Source organism: Megascapheus bottae, chromosome 9 (assembly GCF_031878675.1).
Source record: "Megascapheus bottae isolate mThoBot1 chromosome 9, mThoBot2.hap1, whole genome shotgun sequence".
Taxonomy (NCBI): domain Eukaryota; kingdom Metazoa; phylum Chordata; class Mammalia; order Rodentia; family Geomyidae; genus Megascapheus; species Megascapheus bottae.
The window spans coordinates 55,991,606-56,014,051 of NC_143517.1; the positions used below are offsets into that span (position 1 = coordinate 55,991,606).

The 22,446-nt window shown below is 42.9% G+C and overlaps 1 protein-coding gene across 1 annotated transcript in view; it reads left to right on the forward strand.

The window, feature by feature from the left end:
* Nucleotides 1–22,446, forward strand: part of Fer1l6 (fer-1 like family member 6) — a 141,051-nt gene that overhangs the window by 56,014 nt on the left and 62,591 nt on the right. Inside the window, exons 13-19 of the mRNA XM_090338730.1 lie at nucleotides 273–459; nucleotides 4,427–4,547; nucleotides 6,121–6,221; nucleotides 8,971–9,061; nucleotides 12,107–12,226; nucleotides 14,189–14,341; nucleotides 19,050–19,227. Coding sequence (XP_090194856.1) covers nucleotides 273–459; nucleotides 4,427–4,547; nucleotides 6,121–6,221; nucleotides 8,971–9,061; nucleotides 12,107–12,226; nucleotides 14,189–14,341; nucleotides 19,050–19,227 — 951 coding nt within the window. The remainder of the gene's footprint in view (nucleotides 1–272; nucleotides 460–4,426; nucleotides 4,548–6,120; nucleotides 6,222–8,970; nucleotides 9,062–12,106; nucleotides 12,227–14,188; nucleotides 14,342–19,049; nucleotides 19,228–22,446) is intronic.

Here is a 22,446-nt window from a genome sequence, read left to right on the forward strand (position 1 = left end):
ATGTACAGTAAGATGTTACAAGGCTTATTTTATGATAGAAAGTCTTTTTTCTCTTGATTATGTTTTTAGTATTTTCAATTTAATTTGGTTTTATTATTGTTGTCTTAAGTAGTTGTACAAAGGATGCAAGTGTCGTTTATTATTCTCATCATTCCTTCCTTTCATCTTCATCCTGAGATTTGATTTCCTGCTGCTGGGGGGACATGACCTTGTGTCCCTCAGGCGTCACTCGCTGACACTGGGCCCCTCTTCCCTTGTTCCTGCCTCTGCAGGGAATTTTGGGAACCTGATTGATGGCGGGTCCCATCATGGCAGTAAGAAGAAGCCAGCTGAATCTGCTGAAGAAGACAGCCTTCCTCTGCTGCCTGGAGGAGAAGGAGGGGATGTGGCTCAGGATGCCTCCTTCTCCGTGACTTCCACCACTCACCCAGAGAAGCCGCTGGTGACAGAAGGGAACAGGTAGGAGACACTGCCAGAAAGACACAGCCAAGGTTTCCGATGGAGGGATGCTGCCCAATGGTACAAGTGGCTTTATTCTGTCCTCTAAAATCAGAAACATGAGTGTGTGTGTATGTGTGTGTGTGTGTGTGTGTGTGTGTGTGTGTGTGTGTGTGTGTGTGTGTGTGTGTGTTATGGGAGCAAGATGCAAACAGGAACAACACAGTCAGTACCTACTCTACTAAGTATCCAGCCCACTGACTCTCCTGAGCCACACCACTCATTGACTCCCTGTGGCTTTTAGCCACAGGATTTCAGAGATCAAAGCTTATGGATTCAATCTGAGCCTTTTTCTGCACCTTTGTCTCCAGTTCCGAAGCACCCCTTTTCTCTTGTCCCACACTCCTCCTGGAAATTCTCCTAATGTATCATGCTGTTGGTTGTGTATGACTCTTGTGTGTGTGTGTGTGTGCGCGCATGTATGCCAGTCCTGGGGCTTGAACTCAAGGTCTGGGCACTGTCTTTGGGCGTTCTCAAGGTTAGAACTCTACCACTTGAGCCACAGCCTCTCTTTGGCATTTTCTATGTATGTAGTAACTAGGAATCGAACCTGGTCTTCATGCATTCTTGGCAAGCATGCTACCACTAGGCCAGCCGCCATGTTCTCCTTCCTGTGTCTGACTTTTTGAACACCATCCTCCCTCTGATTGGCAGCAAGCTCCTCTTCAGCCAATGACTCCCTTAGCCTTTGAGAATTAGCTCCAACTTCCTTCCACATTCCAGGTCATTCTGTATTTACCATCAGCCATTACATTGAATGGAGATGTGTTTACTTGCCTGTCTCCTCTGCAAGCCTGGGAATATTTGAGGCCAGGTCGTTGACATTTTACTTGCCTGGTACATAGAAGAGCTCATATGTTTGGGGATGAGTTAAGGGGCGACTGTGACTGGATGGTCACAGTTGTTGTTGTTATAGTTTTTTTGTTGGTCGTGGGATTTGAACTCTGGACATTGTCCCTGAGCTCTTCAGCTCAAGGCTGAACTGCCCTATCCTCTAAGCCACAGTGCCATTTCCAGTTTTCTGGTGATTACTTGGAGATGAGTTTCACAGACTCTAGTGCCCAGGCTAGCTTTGAACCTTGATCCTCAAATCTCAGCCTCCTGAGTAGCTAGGAAACAAGAAATGTGACATCCTAAAGAAAAAGGGGAGACTCAAAAGAGAGAGGGAGAATATTTGGGACAAAGTAGATAGGATTAAATAAAATAATCTTAGCTAGTTTCTCCTCATTTTTGAGAACTCTATTTTTCTGCACCCTGTGTCTTCCATGGATTCCATTCTCCCATCCATGGATCACTTTGAGGACTTCTTTTCACTCTCTGGCAGCCAAACTTGGTTTTCTTTCTGCCTTCAGACTAAAAAGAACCACAGGCTCTCTGTACTTTAACTTCAGTTTCCCAAATGGCAGACATTAGTAAGGAATTCGATAACCGACTCTGAAACTCTGGGCTACTTTCTGAGAAATACTCGTGGGGCATCTGAATGGATTCCTCACCTATTTGGAGGAGTCTGTTCATTACTGACTGCAGGTATTTAGGGTGAGGACATCCTTGTATCACCCACACACACTCGTGCACCAGGAGACTAAGAAATTGTGCTTAGGTTTTTTATTTTTTGTAAATTGAGGTTTTTCTCTTATATTTCTGAGCATATTGAAACTGTCCAGCTCATGGAAAACTGGGATGGTAACAGCACAGTTGGAATTTGTGTCTGTAATAGAGCCCTATACACATGGGTGTTCTTGCATACACAAACTAGCTTGCTATTGCCTGCAGTGAAATACCACCAAATAGATAGTCTAGGCTTTCTAGTTTCACAAAGTATGAGCTGGGCGAGCGTCTGGGACTGAGATTGGAATTGAACACATCCAATGCTAGGTCATCCTAACTTCCCAGAATTCAGGACTGCCTCTTGCCCAAGGTCATATGGCTGGGCCTGTGTCAGGGCAGCCATTCAAACTGGCTCTCTACGCTCCCTCCTGGCAGTACGGGGCCCCCTTCCATCTGCTCTTTTCCATCTGTACTGCAGGTCACCTAAGAAGCTACCGATCCTGGTAGACTTAGGTTATAGAGAACTCCACGGATCCAGTGCAAAGATCCTGAGTATCCTTAGCATGAAGTGGTCCACACAGAAACATGTTGAGCAATGTACGCCAGTGTGTAGAAATGTAGGGTCATTGGAAAAGAGACCAAATAGAGACTTGGCATCTAACCTTCGTTGTCCTGCTAAAAGGACGAGCTGAGTTTCTTCCAAGATTCCGTTTTGGCCTCTTTTCTAGATGGATACCTGCTGATTAATTTTCTTTCCAGCTATCCAGGGGGCCTTTGCTAATGCTGCCAACTCTGCTCATTCGTTGTCTACTCAGAAGATATTTGGGTTGGATAACAAAAAAAGAACAACTATTTCTTCTTTATAGCTATGGAGATAGAAACAAAGTTTGTTCCCCTACCCCACCCCCTCTCTCTCTGCCTCTCTGCCTCTGTCTGTCTGCCTGCCTGTCTGCCTGCCTGTCTGCCTGCCTGTCTGCCTGCCTGCCTGTCTGTATTCTGTTTACTCCACCACTATGGAGTGATTCCAAACACTGGGCACACTGGTGGCACTGCATGCCCTGCCACAGTCTTCCCAACACTTCACTTCAGCCTCTCTTCCCCAGTTCTTTTTATGCAGCCCCAGGTGTCTGTGAGAATGTTATAAAGCAGCTGGTGGAAACCTGGTCAAGAAAATGATTTTCAAAACACAGGAAACTTTTAAACATTTCCTATATCTCTCCATCCTATCTGCCTTCACACCCATCCTTTCCTTGGAGGGAACTGAACTTGTGCATTCATTTATTCTTTTTTTTTTTTTGCTGCCAGTCCTGGGCTTGAGCTCAGGGCCTGAGCACTGTCCTTGGACTTTCTCAAGGCTAGAGCTCTACCACTTGAGCCTCAGCACCACTTCCAGCTTTTTTCTATGTATGTGGTGCCGAGGAATCGAACCCGGGTCTTCGTGCATGCTAGGCAAGCACTTTAACCACTAGGCCAAACTCCCAGCCCTCATTTATTCTTTTATGTCCTCTAACTCACTTCATTTGCTGCCTCTTTTTCATCAGAATATTTTTTGCCAGTCCTGGGGCTTGAGCTCAGGGCCTGAGCACTGTCCTTGGGTTTTCTCAAGGCTAGTGCTCTGCCACTTGAGCCACAGCACCACTTCCAGGTTTTTCTGTGTATGCGGCACCAAGGAATCAAACCCAGGTCTTTGTGCATGCTAGGCAAGCACTCTAGCACTAGGCCCTTTTTCATCAGAATTTAAGTATATCCACTTGCCGCTCTCAACCACTCTCAACCCTGGGGCTGCACATTATCCCTTGTTCCTTCTTAGCCAAGCGATTCACCTATATTATTAAAACAAGTTTGGAGTGATAGAGGGATGCCTGGATGGATGAATGAAAGGAGGGAGAGAGGAAGGGAAGAAGGGAGGAAAAGGAGAAAGGAAGGGGATGAAGAAAGGCAGAAGGGAGGAAGGAAGGAAGGAAGAAAAGAAGGAAGGAAAATGCTAAGCCATCGAATGTTGAAATTTACTTTGGATCACATGCCTTCACCCTCATTAACAGATGCACTTATACCTAGCATGCAGGCACGTATCCCTCCCTCAGTTTAAAGCCTGTTTGAAGATGGCTTTCCTGGTGATGAATCCTGCCCTCTGGTGATCATTTCTACCTTTGCCCTCGCTAGAATGGTGGTGTGAATGCCTCGCATTTCAGATGCATGATTCCTGATTGCTCACGGCTCGTGGCTTCCCAATTACAGACTATTGACAGCGTTAACAGTTGGACAATCTTGTCCCCATCCCCTCCCACCCCGCCAGAATATAGAGGACACAAACCAGTGGTTGAAATTGCCTGCAAATATGTATTTCCGACTGACTTCCAAACCTACTTCGCTTTCACAGGAATTACAACTATTTACCATTTGAAGCCAAGAAGCCCTGTGTGTCCTTCATCAGCGTCTGGGGAGATCAGACCTTCAGGCTGCACTGGTCCAACTCGCTAGAGAAAATGGCAGAACTCCTAGTGTGTAATTTCACTTGTGTGGGCTTTGCAGACTAGGAAATGGGGTGGGGGTGGGGCAAAGAGCCTTGTTTCCATCCTCTTAAGAGTGTCTGCATCTCGCTTTGAACGCAACAGAACTAAGGCTGCTGCATTTTGTGGCTTCTACTGTGTGGATTCAGAAGAATGAGAATACATTTGACAAAATCTTTGGAATTTAAATGAAATTAAAATCTTTGGACTTTAAATGAAATTATCTACATCCAAATCCTTTTTCCCACTTCTTACTGGGGCATGAGCTAGCAATGAGCTGATTCTTTAATCTCTCAAAGGGAGGGTTGAGGACAGTCTTATGAAACTGCCATGTCTTGATTTGAACTAGTCCATTCTCCCCACATCCACAGTTTTGTTGCTTTCTCTGAACACCCACCACGTGACCTATTAGACACTATTCTGTCACATGCTGAGGAAAGAACGAAATTCTCTCCATTTGCTTTCCAAACCCAGTTGGGTAAAACTGAATATCATCTCTGTCATGGTATTCCAGGCAGTCAGAGAGGGCTGGTTTGGGGATCACACATTGGTGGCCACACACTTTGTAAGGCTAGTTTTGATTCTCCTGCAGTCAGAACACATAGGTGATCTCTGAGTCTTAAAAAAAAAATACATCAGAATTTTCTCTAGAGACCACAGTAGCCTTTAGCACTAATTTTGCATTTCTTTCTTATAGTCAGGACCCTTCTATCAGGGCCAACATGAGTGATTTTCAAACTCCCTGCCGTGTTGCAGGAGGTACTATAATTATACCGATTGATGGATAAGGAAAGTGGTATAGAAGGACTCATTTGTAAGTGTTAGATTTAAACCCAGGTTTTCTAACCAAGAGCCCAAATCTTAAGCCACTCCATAGGGTTGCCTTTTCTTCTAGTGAAGGCAAAAAGAGGAGAGCTAGTGTTCTCAGCCTCTAGACTTTGATATGTGTTAGAAAAATGTACCTCTTGTACATTTTCATACAGCAGTGGTAGCATGGGTGTTTCCTTTGGGTCCTGTTTTCCTTAGAGCTAATGATTGGATTCTTAGGATTTAGACCAAAAAGAAAAAATACAATTATGAAATATAGAAACCCAGTCACATAGTCACAATGTGCCTGTACCCTCAGAAGAGTGAGCAGGCCTTTCATTTCAGAGGTCACTTAGTATCTTTATATTAGTATATGAAAAGGGACTCAAATACTGCTTGTGAAGTTTTTGGTAATTATATCTAATTTACTCTACATTACTATGCATTTGCCATGAAATTATGTTTCCCTTTAGGGTAGATTCTAAGCAAATGGTACCTACTTAGGGAATGGATCTGTGACAGAAACAACAACACAGCAAGACAGGAGATGATGTGTATTTGGGCCAATTCTGCCTAGGAAAAGGAAGGCTCAGGGTTAAGACTACAGTAGCATTTCCAGCTTATTATGCACAAGGAAGGAACTCTCCCTTTCTTTCCAAAGCAACAACAATAACCAAATATTACTTCTGGGATGTTATAATACTCGATTTACAATCATTATAACACTCTCCTGCCTGTGCCTGTGGTTTGTTTTCAGGAAGAAAGTATCGAAGAAGTCAGAGAATTGCTCAAGATTTCTGAAGAGGCACCAGAAGAGAAGATGAAGCATGCGCTGAATGATTTTGCCATCCAAAGCAGGTAGCAGTCCGTGGACTGTGTGTGTGTGTGGAATCGGCTTTGGATTACCTTGAGAGGACAATCAGTTTCACATGCATTCAGAGGAATACTTTATAATATTATATCCATTTTTTTTGCCCAGTAACTTAGCAGTTGCTTGTAAGCTAGCTACTGCTTCCTGGCAGTAAACAAGTAAGGCACAATCCAAAGGGGAAAAGTTATAAAGGCACCCCTTTACAGCAATTCTTGATCAAACAGCAACAGAAATGCTCACAGCATTAAGGCTAAGCACAGTATTTTGCACTGCATAGATACTTAGTGATCTTTTCAACCAATAGATATTATCTATCCATTATTATGTCATTGAATTTTCCACAAAGCACATTAGTAAGTGCCATTTAAAGACTCTTATTCCAGGCAGTAAGAAATAAAATAAAAATAAAAACATGGAGTATAATTATTGATTTCTGAGTTACAAATTATCCCCAAACATAGTGACTTAACAGGCTATTATCTCACAACTCCTGGGTGTCAGGACCCAGAGTGGTTCATCTAGATCCTCTAGGCATTATCTGCCAATGGAGTCATTTCTAGGCACCCTGGACAGCAGAATTCATTTCCAAGGTCACTCATGTGGTTACTTATGGAATTTGGTTCTTCCTGGATGGTTAAATTGGAAGCTCTAGTTCCTTGCTAGCTATTGGTTGGGGCCTTCCCTCAGTTTCTTGCCATGGGAGGGCCTCTTCAAGCTGCCTCTCATAACATCAGAAGGTGCAAGGAAAGCCAGATAGGACAGGCCTGCAAGTCATAGTCTAATAATAACCACTCTTGATACATTCTCTTAGAATCCGGCCTCTACATGAAGCCCGCATTTGAAGGGAGGGGATCACGCTGTGGTAGAATTGCAGGAGGAGGAACATGTGGTGGGGTGGGGGGTGGGGGGAAGAGTCTCTTTAGAGGCTGCTTAACTCATGTGGAAAAAACTTACACCAACTCTTGAAATTCATTAAGCCAAGACTTGAGCTGATATGAGAAATTGCCAAAGTGGAATTAATAGAGAATAGAGATTAACTCTGGGAAAGGCAAAGACCAGTAGACAGGCAGTAGTGAAACCTGGCATTCTGTTTTATAAATTCTGTCTTGCCTAATCTCTCAACTTAAAGTAAAACTGGCTGAGTTTTACTTTGTACTAAAAAATGTGCAAGAGGATAGATTTTGACCTTTATTTTTCATAAAAGCAATGTAAAAATTTAAAGAAACAAAACATCTAAAATAAAAAGCAATATATACTAGTGATACTCTTGCTGAGAATTATATGTGATCTGGAATTCCTTTTAAGTGTCTTTTGAAAGCCACATATGGTTTTACGATCCATTTGTGAGTTCAGTAATTTTACCGTATTAGAGGATTTCTTGAAGGTGACAATTAAGTATTTCTCTTTTCTTCAAGTTTTCAATCCACTGAAAAAATATTAAAGATTCAAATGTTTGTTTCTCTTTGGTAAACTTGGACTTGAGAAAGCAGATTGAACTTGGAGAACATAAAAACAAGAGAAGGAAATAAAAAGACTTCAAATAGGGAAAGACAAAGTCAATTTATCTGCCTGCAGACTCTAAAGATTTCATCAGAAAAAGTGCTAATTGGGGCTGGAAGTGTGGCCTGGTAATGGAGTGCTTGACTAGTATGTATGAAGTCCTGGGTTCAGTTCCTCAGTATCACATACACAGAAAAAAACTGGAAGTGGTGCTGTGGCTCAAGTGGTAGAGCGTTAGCCTTGAGCACAGAGAGACCCAGGGACAGTGTCCAGGCCTGAGTTCAGGCCTCAGGCCTGGTACAAGAAAGGAGAAAGAAAGGAAGGAAGCAAGGAAGGAAGGAAGGAAGAAAGCAAAGAAAGAAGAAAGAAAGAGATGGGGAAAGGAAGGAAGGAAGGAAGGAAGGAAGGAAGGAAGGAAGGAAGGAAGGAAGGAAGAAAGTGCTGATGAACTTTCAGCAATGCAGCAGGATATAAAATTATCACATGCAAATAAGTAGCTTTTCTATATACCAATGAACAGGCTGAAAAGATATCAGGAAAACAATTCCACTCATAATAGCCTCAAAATTATGCAGAAATAAACCTAAGTAGCCAAAAGATCTCTACAATGATAACTATAAAATCCTGAGAAGACATCAAGAAGTCAAAGGAACTCTCATGCTCACTAACTGATGGGATTCTTATTGTGACAGTGGTTATAAAAGCACCTACAGATTCAAAACAATCTCCATAAAAAATTCTCATGTCATTCTTTACAAAAATAGAAATTCAATCCTAAAGCTCATATGAAAACAGAAAAGGCCATAACAGCAAAAGTAATCCCAAACAAAAAGAACAATGCTGGAAGTATCATAATACTAGATTTCATATCATACTAAACACAAATTTTAAGAAACTCATACTATATGTTAAAATTTTAAGATGAAGAAAAACTGCATTGCTATATGTGTGCTTTTCAAAATTAATTTTGATAGCAATTACAATGGATGTGCATTAAAAAAACATGGAAAAAATATTAAATCCTTAAAACGCATGAAGATTTGACTATGTTAATTCCCATTTTATCTCTTAGAAAAGTCAGTGCATCATTGCTTAATGCTAAATTAAAATCTGGGTTCTGTGGCTCCACTCATCACCTTTCCATTGTACCCCAGAAGGTATATCTGCAAATCTTTGGAATGATATAAATGGATTTTTCACTAAGTAGGTTTTAAAATGGTTTTTCTTCTCTTTTAGGGCCTTTATCTCAGAAGCAGAAAAAAAGCCCAAAATGCTGAACCAGACCACTTTAGATAAGAAACGACTTACACTCTGTTGGCAGGAGCTGGTATGTGCAAAGCTATTTATATATTGAACAGAGTTAAAATGTGTACTACAGAAATAAACCTCACAGATAGGGCATAGTTCATGGGCCAGATACGGATAAGGGTTAAAGGATATGGCTTTGTGTGACGTAGAGACAAGACTGGGAGGAACATATGTATTGACCTGGAAAGGAGCTAGCATAAATTAAAAGTTTGCAAGCATGAGTTAGAAGCCTACCAGTCCTGCTTCCTATTCAGATAGCATTCTCCCTTTCTGCATCTTCTTGACATTTCTTTCTTGTTATAAGGCTGAGACTTCACTGTTTCACAGACCAAGTGACCAAATGAAATACTGATTCTCCATCTCCTTAAGTTCCTTTCCTTAAGAACTGGGTTAAAAACGTTAATATTTCTCAAGAACCTGGCAGTCATTGATGCCATCTGTGTTCTGAGACCTGTGCACTGCGTGCAGGTGCTGTATGTGCTTGCAGTCTCTGTCCTTGCTAAGTGAGCAATGGCTGAGAAATCCCAGACCAAGTCAGACCTCACCTGGAAACTTCCATTCCAGCCATAACACCAAAAGACATTCTAAAAAAAAATCTGAAAAGAAAAAAAATCACCCTGTTAGACTTTTCAGCGATATCTTAAAAATAAGAGTGAGTTTTAGAAAGATGAAATCTGTTTTTAAAGGTCACAGCTAGTTCATTGCAGTCTAGACACTACAATCTAAGTCATTCATCTTTCTTTCCAGAATACTTTTCCATCCCTCAAAACACAAGGGAGCCCACCATCCCCCCAGCCACCCTGCCACTACATGTTTTCTGCAGAGCTGTCTTCTTATTGTCTTGGGCCTGGATAAGCCCACTTGTTTCAATGTCATACCTAGGTAACTCACTGTATCCTGCCTCCCATTTGAAATCTTATATGCTTGCCTCATTTTTGCTTTGCACTCAGTGTCTCCTGCTAACTGAACTCAGTCTTACCTAATCTTTTTCACTTATTGGTTCACCTATGTTTATTTACTCCCACCAGAAGCATATGTGTCAATGTTGAATCTTTAGCCCTCACCTCAAACAGCCAATGTGATCCCAGGTTCTTAAATACTCTAGAACTTAACTACTTCATTAGACAATCACTGCCTTGATTGAATGTCTTCATGTCTCTAGCCTAGACTTTCCAGTAGACTTTCTCCAATTCATCTTTCATACTGTAAGCAGACATTTCTAAAGTGAAGTATCGCTAGATTACTTTAAGAATCATTGGAATCTCTCAGTCACTCACAAGAAAAAGTCCAAGTTCCTTTGACATGATCCATGGGCTGTTCACGGCCTAACATCCCAGCCTCCTCCCCTACTCCACCTTTCCCATGTATCTATGTATCGGTGGCACCAGTCCTTATGGAGTCCTGCTGATTATCTGTGCATGAAATTTTCCCCTCTATCTGGGCTGTCTTTTCACTTCTCAACATCTGCTGAATTCTATTCATGTTTAAAAATTTGCTGTTTAAGACTTACCTTTCATAAAGTCTGTCTTTGTCCCTGTCTGGTTCTATGATGCTTTGTACATTTAAATACTTGCATATATTACTTTCACTTAACAATGCTGTCAAAGTCTCAGGGCAAAGGTAGCATTAGGTCTCATTCCTGTCCCGAGCCTTAGCTCCTGGCTGGTAGGGAGTAGGTATTCAGATCTTTGGCCAGCGTTACCAGTAGGCTGCTTGGGTTCCAGGTAAAAGGCTAGGTGCTAAGAACACAAAACCAAGAGGACTTCATAGATTGACTAGTCTACTTATTCTATAAATATTTATTTAACTCCTTCTGGGTTCTGGGAACATGTTAGGTGTTACTGCTAGTGGCAGTGTCACTCTCAGGCACCCAGGGTACAAGGTAAGACCAAGACAGAGGAAGACCCTGGCCAAGTGAAGCTTACATTCCAATGGAGAAGACAATAGATAGATAGCTAAATAACAAACACACAGAAATGGTCACAGGTTAGGAACATGAAGGGAAAGTTTAAAAGCCACTGTACACAGGAAAATGTGAGGAAATGATGATACTGAAGTTGAAGTTACGTGGCATCTCGGAAGATCATGTGACCAAGAGGAAGCTTCCTGTCCTCCCACCATAGGATGGGCATCGTGATGTGCTCTAGGACCAGTCCACCAGGGCATGGTGGACAAGGAAGGGCTGTGATACGAAGGTGCAGGGAGCAGGCAGGGCAAAGCCTAGGCACAGATTCTAGGAGGCACTGCAAACAGTATATAAATATGGACTAAATAAATGAATCAAAATAAGGGCTGGGAGCCTGGCCTAGTGGTAGAGTGCTTGCCTCGAATGCATGAAGACCCAGGTTCCATTCCTTGGTACCACATGCATAGAAAAAGCCAGAAGTGGTGCTGTGACTCAAGTGGCAGAACTCTGACCTTGAGAAAGCCCAAGGACAGTGCTCAGGCCCTGAGTTCAAGCCCCGGGACTTGTTAAAAATGAATAAAAGTAAGCCTTTTAGACTTTCAGTCCCTCTAATGAGCTGTCGGCAGTGTTTGTCAGGTGCTGTCTCCTTGAGCTAGAGCCCAGTCATGAGAACAAAGTGGGGACATGTAGTCTGGACTCTACTACTCCGCAGCGGTACTGAGGTTGCTCTGCCTTCAAATCAGATGAGTGTGCTGAATTTGGGAGCTCACTGGAGGAACAAAAAAGAACTAAGGATTATCCAGTGGCTGGAAAATTGGCTAGCATGGAACAATAACTCAATAGAATATAATCATTGTTACTAAATATCAGAGAACTGAGATTCAGGTCTCACAAAGCCATATGACCTTGACCCACCTCTGTCTCACCTCAGCTTCTCATCTGTCATGGAGGCCTAAACAGTCTCCCATGTGTCCACATTTCTCTATAGTTTCTATTAAATGGACAGCGTATACAGAGGGGAGAGTTCAGAGCAGCATTTCTGGAAGGATTCAATGTGGACCTACCAATTCCTTCAGGGCTCATCAACCACAGTACAGTATTGGTCATCCAGCCTTCCAGAAAGATCTACATTGACTCTTATCTTGTATCTTGTTTTAGAAGGCAATGGCCAAGGAAGCCAATGAAATCATTGAACAGCAAAAGAAAAAGTTATCTCTTGACGAAATAGTCCGTGAAGCCCAGAACTTTGTGGAGAAAATCCGCTTTCTTGTTGATGAGGTAAGAAGCTTATTCAGGCTAAATGAGGATAGACTGAACTCTTCTCAGTGAAGACCAAAGAGCAAAGATAGAGCAATGGATTCCTGTTTGTTTTGTTTTGTTTTTCCTAAGCCCTGCTGAGCTGAGCTGCCAATATTTGTTTGGGGATGGGAGAAGAGATTTTAGAATTAAACCAACATGTACAGCTTTATTGAGTAAAAAAAGTAAGTCCTGAGTATTCAGCAGAATAAAAGGCATGATTAAATAAAAGTCAAACTAAGCATTTTGATAGTGGGATCTTTGAACAGTGTTCAAGTATAAGAGGATTTAAACGCATGTCTGGTAAAGGTCAAACATCATCTCATCTTAAAATTAGACGTAAATATTGCCTTCCAGAATGGTCATTACAAGGCCTTCGTAGTTTTGCTTCTGTCAGATGCTGAAGCTTTTTTGGAACCCGAAAGTGTGTAGAAATATAAAAATGTATAAAACTGCATTTTATAGGAGAACGTGTTTGGGGAGAGGTACATTTTTATTGCTTCTGTGGTTGTTAAAAGTTATCATCCCTGTCTCAAATCAGTGCTTCCCTAGATGTGTGTTAAGCAGTGAAGCAGGAAGGCAGTACGGACAGAATTTTAATGTTTGAGGCAGGCAACGAGCCTGTAGGCCTGTGACTGCCTGGGCCTGGGTCAGGAAGACCCATCCTAAACATCTGTTCCTGTACCAGGCAGAAAGAATGGATAGGTACCAATTGTACCTGAGTGTCAAAGTAAGACCGAGCATCTGCTTCTACCCAGGAGTGTGAAAGTCATATGCCTCATTTTGTTTTGATAATTACGTTAGTTCAGAAATGTGTGTTTCAAAGGCAACATAATATTCTACTTTGAATGGGGGACTGGGCTTCCTGATTTAATTAGCTCAAATTTAAAATCTAATTTGCTGTGCAATGTAGTTGAGCCTTCCAAAAATCACTGAAAATTGAGCTATATTTGGCAATTATATATATTAGGCATGAGGTTTCTTGCATATTTTCATTCCCTTACTTAAAAGAAAGTGGAAAGTCCACTAGACATTTGTGTATTTTTGGTCTTGTCTTTTTGTTTATGAATATCCTGGAAATGTTACTGCTTAGGAGGTCTAACACTTTAAAACTGAATCATTCCATCTGCATTAAAAAAGAATCCGTGGGAAGTTGAAGAAAAAGATGTTTGTTGTACAGATGGAGAAAAGTAGGCCATTGAAGACACTAAAGCAGCCTGGCACTGGTGGCTCACATCTGTAATCCTAGCTACTCAGGTGGCAGAGATAGGAGGATCAAAACTCAAAACTAGTCCTGACAAGAAAGTCTGTGAGATTCTTATCTCCAAGGAACCACCAAAAAGCCAAAACTAGAGCTGTGACTCAAATGGTAGAATGCTAGCCTTGAGCAAAAAAGCTCAGGGACAGTGCCCAAGTCCTGAGTTCAAGTCTGAGAACTGGGAAAGGAAGGAAAGAAGGAAGGAAGGGAGGAAAGAAGGAAAGGAGGGAGGGAAGGAGGGAGGGAAGGAGGGAGGGGAAGGGAAGGGTAGGGAGGGGAGAGGAAGGGAAGGGAAGGGAAGGGAAGGAAGGGAGGGGGAGGGAGGGAAGAAGGAAAGAAAGAGGGAGGGAGGGAAGAAGGAGAGAGAAAGAAGGGAGGGAGGGAAGAAGGAGAGAGAAAGAAGGGAGGGAGGGAGGGAGGGAGGAGATGGGAGGGAAGGAGAGGGAAGGGGTGGGAAGGGAAAGAAGAAAGATGCTAAGTGACAGGTCTAGTGTGAATGTCCACAAACCACAGGGTATATCTCCTTGATTCATGACCAGGGTTGTCTCTTCCCAGCAAGGCCACACCTGACTTGATTGGTTGCATAGGTATTTAGTCACCTGTCTGGTTTTTGTGGCATGAAGTTTGTCTTTCAGGGTGGGAGAACTCTGGAGGTGCACTGATAACCAGTCTCTCCAATCCCCCAGCCACAGCACACCATCCCCGACGTCTTCATCTGGATGCTCAGCAACAACAAGCGCGTGGCATATGCGCGCGTGGCCTCCAGAGACCTGCTCTACTCCCCCGTCCAGGCACACAGGGGAAAGCACTGCGGGAAGATCCAGACGCACTTCTTCAAAGTAAGTCCGTGCTACTGTGCATTCAAAGAGGGAATTGTCTGCTTTTCCTGGGTGAGTCTCAATTTCTGCTGCCCAGATGGGGGCTATGAAGCCCAAAGTTAAGCCATAGGAAGAAAAGGTAAAGAGATGGCGATGCTTAGCCAGAAAGAGAGTTGGTAAACAATCAGAGAGGTCTTCCAGTGTTTGTGGGCTGCCATGAAGTTGATGGGAGTGGAAGAGAGAAAGAAGAAAAGAAGAGAGGAGAGGAAGGGAGGAGAGGGGAGGGAAAGGGTCAGGAAGGGAAGGGTGAGATGAAGGAGAAGAGAGTAGGGGAGGGAGGGAGGGAGGAAGGAAGAGAGAGAGAGAGAGAGAGAGAGAGAGAGAGAGAGAGAGAGAGAGAGAGAGAGAGAGAGAGAGAGAGAGAGAGAGAGAGAGAGGAATAAAGCTGGGCCCCACCATAGACATTACAAAGATACAATTCCTTAAATGGGAACTGGGACTGCCTTCCTTCTTCATCCTGACCTGGGGACAGATACAGGACAAAAATGTTAGCAGGCTTGTAGAGAAGAGCCCCTGAGAGGCTTCTGTGGAGGTGAGAGTTGGAGCTGGAGGCAGAAGGGCCCATGTGACAGAGCATGAAACCCAAGGGAGGGCAGTAACTTTGAAATCAGGCAAATTTGGTTTAGAATTTGTATGAATGTGCTAAAGTGGCTGTAATAAACTATCACACACCATCTGGCTTAAACAACAGCAATTAATTATGTCCTACACTTCCAAGGACCTAAAGTCCCAAATCAAGGTACTGGTAGACTTTAAAATATTAATTTAGTGGAAACAATTAAATCTAGGCTAGTACTGCCTAGATAATTCTGCATAGATTGATAAATATTACATTTCCATTTGAAGAATTACAATCAATTTTTCCATTCATAAAGTGCAAGTATTTGTGAGGATTAAGTGAACATGAAGAACTCACACTGTGTCTCCTCTCGTGTAACCACGCTCCATACCATACCAGTGTTCAAACCGCTGGAAGCCAGCATTTCAGAGAATGTGGTTGTCATCACAAATCTCCATCACAGCCAGTCTTGGTTTAGATCTCTGCATCCCGCTTTCTGTCATGTCCATAAAGTAATTTTCATAATGCACTCCTATATAACTGAGATGTTAACAAAACAAAACAGGATAAAACAGCTTTCCGTCCAAGTTATTGTCGCAGAGATTGTTCTTAGGCGTTTTCCATTCCAGGAATATTAGGTAGGCAATGGTCATCTATCTTAAAAACAGCAAATCATTTATATCAGGCCTTGTGCTAAAAATAATTGGAAACTGGTATGAATCCTAAATATTTGTATCTTAGAATAGTTTAAAATTAGAGCAGAGAACAGCTGTCAATAAAACCAGAGAATGGACTGGAATTTTCCAGGAGTTTTTCATCGTGTGTGTGTGTGTGTGTGTGTGTGTGTGTGATTTGTATCTGTTTGCCTTGGCTTTCTTCCTTATCTGTATTTTTCTTCTTCCATGGGGATTGCTTTCAGTGATAACTTTCTAAAACTCATCGGATCCAATTACACCTACATGATGAAACGTCTTGATGAGATGATTCAGTATCATGATTTCCATTCCAGTTTTTGATCATTGCCCCTGCTCTGAACTCCCTTACCCACTACCTCCCTTCATGTGTCTTTCTCTTCCTTGAAGTGTTAAGTGTGGAAAAAGCAAAGTCTGTACCAGGAGACCCAGCCCTCCCACCCCTGTCACTCACTTTGGTTTCCACTCATTCTAGAGAATTTTGAAGTAGATAAAAGGATAAACTGTGAATATCTGAGTTGCTGCACAGATAGACAATCTCTCTCTGCCTCTCTCTCTCTCTCTCTCTCTCTCTCTCTCTCTCTCTCTCTCTCTCTCTCTCTCTCTCTCTCCCTCAAGCTACAGTTTGAACTTTCAGCCTTGCACTTGCTAGCCAGGTGCTCTACCACTTGAACCATGCCTCGAATCCTTTTTTCTTTGGGTTCTTTATCAGATGGGAGCTTACACTCCTTCCACCCCTAAACCCAGGCTGGCTTCGGACTTTAATCCTTCCACTCGTGCCTCTGTATAGCTGAGGTTGTAAGTATGACCACCTCCTGACTTACTTGCCCACACATTCAAACGTTTTGTCCATGCTGACCTCCAACTGAGCTCCTCCTATGTCTACCTAGGAGAACAGGCATGAGTCACTGCACTCAGCCTGAACCAGTGCTCTCTGAGCGGCTTCATCAACACCTCATGTTTGATGAACTCCAGAAATGGAGGTCACGATGGCAGAAACTTGAATTTCATTGTGCTCGTCAGCCTAATGAAGGTTGCAAGAAGTCCTGCAGTCGGGAAACATCTTGAACTTTATAAGCCCATGTGTGCCAAGTGTATTCTCCCAGATTCGTTTTTTTCAAAATCTTTTTTTTAATTCTTAAATTTGTTTATGATTATAAATGTGATGTATGGAGGGATTACAGTTTCATAAGTCAGATAGCAAGTACATTTGTTTTTGGACACTATCACCCCTTTCTTAGCTCTCTCCCTGTTTTTCCCTCTGCTAGTTGTATAGTTCATTTTCAGTATAGTATCTTGTGAATACCACTGCTGCAAACATAGATAAATAAACAAGACCAAAAGAAAAAGAAACCTTTTTGTTTCCACCTTCTGGAGTTCGTTTTGATAAATATTATTTTATATGATCAGAGGCACATAGGTGTTGTACCTTTGTGCTCCTCCTCTAAGAGTGTCCTCCTTTGACCTTACCGTGTGTGAATGCCTAGAGTCCTGTATGATTTATCATGTCGTGGTACGTTTTACATCCAGCACATAGAAGACGAAACATCAGTCATTTATCTCTCTGAGCTTGGCTTATCTCATTTAACATGATTAGTTCTAGGCCTATCTATTTCCCTGCAAATGACATTCTCTTATTCTTTCTAATGATTGTGTATAAGTACCATATTTCTTTATCCACTCATCTATTGTAAAGCATCTGGGCTGTTTCCATAACTTGACTAATAAATAGTGACACACCAGAGTAGCTTTTCACTTTTAAGAAACCTCTGTCCTTTGAGGTCCAGTTTGAAAATGATATACAAAGAAGAAAAGGCGGGTCCTCTATTATCATGTGGTCAAGTGATGGTTGGTTTGTAACTGTAATAAGAATTTCTTTTCTCTGATTTAAATATACTCGTGATGCTACCAAAACTGATGGAGCAGCATTTGCAGAACTCAGCCCAGTTCTTATCCCATAACCTCTGAGTTTTCTCCTTTCCATACTGACTCCTCTATGGCCTGGACAGCCACAGATGTGGAACAGAAACTCTTTACCACTGTCTTGTTTGGTGATGACTCACCTTTACTCATCCTGCCTTTACCCGTATTCTATGTCCTATCCATACCTCACAGTCCTTTTCTTTCTACTCCTTCTGTTCACCTTTCCCTGGGATGCAGAAGGAAGTCATGAATCAAGGCACAATCTGGCTATTTTCCCAGAGAAAAATGCTCTGCAAGATCCACAAGCCTTCCTTTTAACTCTTACTGATAGTCAACTCCAACAGAGTTCACATGCATTGCCACTATTCTGTCCTTTCTACCCTCCCTTCCCCTTCCTTTCCCTTCCCTTCCCACTCTTTCCCTCTTCTGTTTTATCCTTTTTTTTGTATTTTATTATCAGGATAAGGTATAGAAAGAAGGGTTATGGTTACATTTGTCAGGCAATAGGTACATTACTTCTGGAACCTTGATATCTCTTCTCATGTTTTTGTCTCCCTTTCCCTCCCCACCTCCTCCCAATCATCTTGTTTTCCCCCTTATCTTCCCTATTTCAAAAAAAAAAAAAACCCAAGTAAGTGTATATACAGTATACCAGGTAACAAAGTCAGATACAGTAACTACATGTGACTAATCATCTTTTTTCTTTTCTTTCCCTCCTTTTATTCTTCTTCAATCCCTCCCTCCCTCCCTCTCTCCTTCCCTCCTTTCCTCCCTCCCTCCCTCCCTTCTTCCTTTCTTCCTTCCTTCCCTTCTTCCTACTTCCTTTTTCTGAGACAGGATTTCACTGTGTAGCCCAGGTTAGAGTCAAACTCACTTTATAGCCCAAGGCTGACCTTGAACTCATGATTTCCTCAGTTTCCTGAGTACCGTGCTTACAGTTATGAACCACCATGCCTATTTCCACTCCTTTCTTTACATTTTATACACTGGATGAAAATATCCATGGTCCCTCCTCTGCTCCCTTATTAGTCACTCTTCCCATTTCAGTAGGCAGAAGCCAGTCAACCCCCTCATCCAGATGTGGGCTCTGGGATGGGGAAAGGGAGGGGCCAGATGTGCCTCAGTGGCTGTGATGATGCCCTGGCCCCAGGCTCTCAGAAAGTCTCATCCCGTGACTTGAAGACCTAGCATCTTAGACAACTTGATTAATCTGAGCCTGTTTCCTCATGCATGAAGCTTGGACAATAAGCACATCTACCTCTCGTGTCTAGGTGGTCCTGGGCTCAGAAGTGCTTATCACAGTGTGTGTTTATGCCTCAGCCTCCACTCTTTCTCTGGAGTTGTGCATTGTGGCAATTGGAGTGTTTCTCTGGCTGTGAGACTGCCTCTCCCTCACTCCAAACAAACCTGCAGGTGTGTTTCTAGGCAGGATCTCTTTTTCTTAGGGTGGAACGCATGCTTCTCTCCTGCTAACCAAGTGACCTTCTTTCCCCAGCTCCCTGGGAAGCGGCCGGCCGGTTGGTCAGTGCAGGCCAAAGTCGATATGTACCTGTGGCTGGGCTCCACCAGATATTCCACTGCCATTCTGGACAACTTGCCTACTGGCTATGAATTAGAAATGCCCTCCAAAGTGATGGGCACGAATCATCCTCCAGCCAGCCTCCTCTACCAAGGTGAGATGTGCACTTGGCAGGGAGGGGCGTAGGAGATGTCTGGAGGAGGGGGCTTCAACACATGCACAGTGAGGGGGGTCAGCATGGATATGCTACTTGCACATTGCTTTCCTTTTTGTTCTTTTTTTTTGGGGGGGGTTGTCGATTGTGTGGTTTGAACTCTAGGCCTGGGCACTGTCCCTGAGCGCTTCAACTCAAGGCTACCACCCTACCCCTTGAGCCACAGCTCCACTTGCAGTTTTCTGGTGATTAACTGGAGATAAAAGTCTTACGACTTTAGTGCCCGGGCTGGCTTTGAACTTGATCCTCAGATCTCAGCCTCCTGAGTAGCTAGGATTACAGGAATGAGCCACTGTGCCCAGCTTGCACATTGCTTTAAGATCAAGTTTTTTTGCATTTTTAAAATATAGTTTTTAAATATTCTTCCTCACCATTTAATACACCATTGGCACATTAGCTCGTGGCGAATACTCTACTGCTCTACTGCTTGAGCCACAGCTCCACTTGTGGCTTTTTTGTAATTAATTAGAATCTTTTAAAGACTTTTAAAGTAAGACCTCATATTAGTATGAGCTATAGAAGAAATGTGTTCTTCCCCTGGCATAGAGATTCTGACCGAATGTATGTTCCACTACTGACTGAGCACCCACCAGCCTTGTTGGTGTCACTCGTGTTCCTGTAGCTCAGGTGCTACAGGAATAGCTTGGGTGCTATTGAAAGTTAATATACTAGCTGGCAGTAGTGACTGAGACTTTTAGTCTTAGCTACTGGGGAAGTGGAGACAGATGAAACACAGTCTGAGACCAGCATAAGTGAAACAAAACAAGAATAGAGTTTGTGAGACTCATCTCAAGCAGTGGCTGGGTGTGGTGGTACCTGCCTGTCATCAACTGACACAGGCAAGCTTAAATAGGAGAACTGAGGCCCATGCTGGTCCACGCATAAAAGCGAGACCCTATTTCAAGAGTAACCAGTATAAACAGGGGCTAGAGTTGTGGTTTACGTGGTAGAAGTATGAGGCTCTGAGTATTTGAAATCCTTTCTTCCATATAATCATAATTTTTGCATTTTGTTATAACTGTCAAATGCCTCACTCTTATATTTTGCTCTTTTTCTAATATGCTTTAGTTTGCAAGCTTTTGTTTTGCTGCTGAATTTAGACCAAGCTAATTGCAGTTTAATCTGTACTTCTATGGAAGTTGAAATTGGGGTAGAGATAGTTGGAAATGCTGGAGAGCTGTACGCATGCCCACGTCTCCTATGTCACACAAGATTCGTCTGCTCTTGATTGACCTTGACTGCCAAAGTGGCTCAATTATCAGAGAAGAGAAAATTCAAGAGCTATGAGTCCTGTGGGTTAGCGTGAAGTATCTGTGCAATGTCACTGCGTAAGAGCACTATCTTGGGGAAAATGTATAAAACCCACGTTGTTTCAATCATGTACTCTCCAATTTATTCATAAGCTTTCATTTATCTCTCATCAACTCTGGGAAGTTTTCTCATTTTCCACATGGAGAGAGTCTATACCCATGGTGCTCACAAATTGCCCCAAATCACACAACTCTTAAAGGACAGAGCAAACCATCTCCATTTTCTGTTTTCCAACACCTGCCTTTGAGAATTGTTGTCTTTCAACAAATAACATTGGGATCAAGTTATCTTTCTATTTCTACAGAGAGTATTACTACAGACCTAAGGACCCAGACATATTCACTGTCCAGCTACTCATAATCCTGTTTTCCACCACTCTCTGATTCTTTGCACCACATTGTTTTCATGCCATGACCTAAGAAACCTTTTTCTGCTGTGCACTGACATTGACGGCTTTGGCTGCCTTCCACACCTACTGGAGAATGTTATGCTCTGTAGAGAATCCATTCAGCAAATAATTAGTTTGCAGCTATATATGGAAAGCATGGTGGAGACCCTGACAGGGGACCAAGTGCTGAGTGAAAGGTTAAGTCTGACCCTCCAATAGAGCCACGCGGTGTATCTCTAATAACCACAAGACACAACTGAGCCATGACATAAGAAATAGACCACTAGAGTGGGAGGAGGCTGCTTCAGTTAACCAAGGAACAGAGCTAGAATAACTCAAGGTTTAAAAAAAATCTCTCAAACTTAGGCTACAGAGTTATGCCAACTATTTGTGTGGCTACAACTGAAAACTTGGCTGAAAGTTCAGGACTAGTCATTTTGGACAGCTAGTGGACATTCCCAGAGAATGAGACATCCCCAAGTTTCTTCACACCGGGGAAATCTGCCAGACTACGTAGTAATGTTAAGGCACAGGTGAGCTATTGGCTGACATTCCCCCTGTGACACCTGCTGGACAATTCCACCATTTACTGTGGCCATTTGAAGGGACTCTTATCAGTCCCTCTGCATTAGGGCTTGTTAGTGTTGGTGGAGAGGCTGAAGGTGAACTGAGCTCAAAGGAATTACAACTCTCATTTCCCTGACTTGAACAGCTCTTGGAGAACCTGGCATTTGGAATGCACTGGAGAATGTGCAGAGTGTAGAGGCTCTCAATCCTTTGCAGGATTAGAATAGGGACTGACCAGGTTGCTACATTTTTAGACTTTAGGTTGACCCCATGGTATGGGGTGAGAGTAGGAGGGGAAACTGTATGTACATCTCATGAAAATCAAGTATGGAAATGTCTTTGATGCCTCATGCCTTCCATGCTCCTCCTTGCCCCCCCCCCCCCATCAGCATCTAAATCCAGTAGCTCTTCCAGCTGCTAGGTCACTCCCAGGCCTCCTTGGAGTCTCCCCTGCCCCAGCTCCACCAGCCCATGAAATCTGATCCTTCAAATTTCCCACCTAAAGGGGGCAGCACCATCTCTTTGTTCCTCAACTCACAGCATCTCCCTCATTTGCTTTCTCTCCTCCCCATGGCCTGCTAAAATAGTTCTCATGCCTCACTCAGGCCTCTGAGGCACTCAGCAATGTGACTGCCACTCTCAGAGATGCTGTTCTCCAGAATACAAGACCCATTTTTGTTACGCACGGGGCTGGAGTTTCTGTCTGTGTCGTGATTCATTGTGCTACAACCACCTGAGACAGCCAGCCCTACTAATCAAATGCTTCTATCCTTTAGGACTCTGCTCAGGGCACCTTCCCCAGAGTCTGCCTGTTCTAAAAGTAAATATCTGAGTGCACCTTGATTATGTGAATTGTTCTTCTGCACAAGTATTCTTATTTTTGCATGGACAAT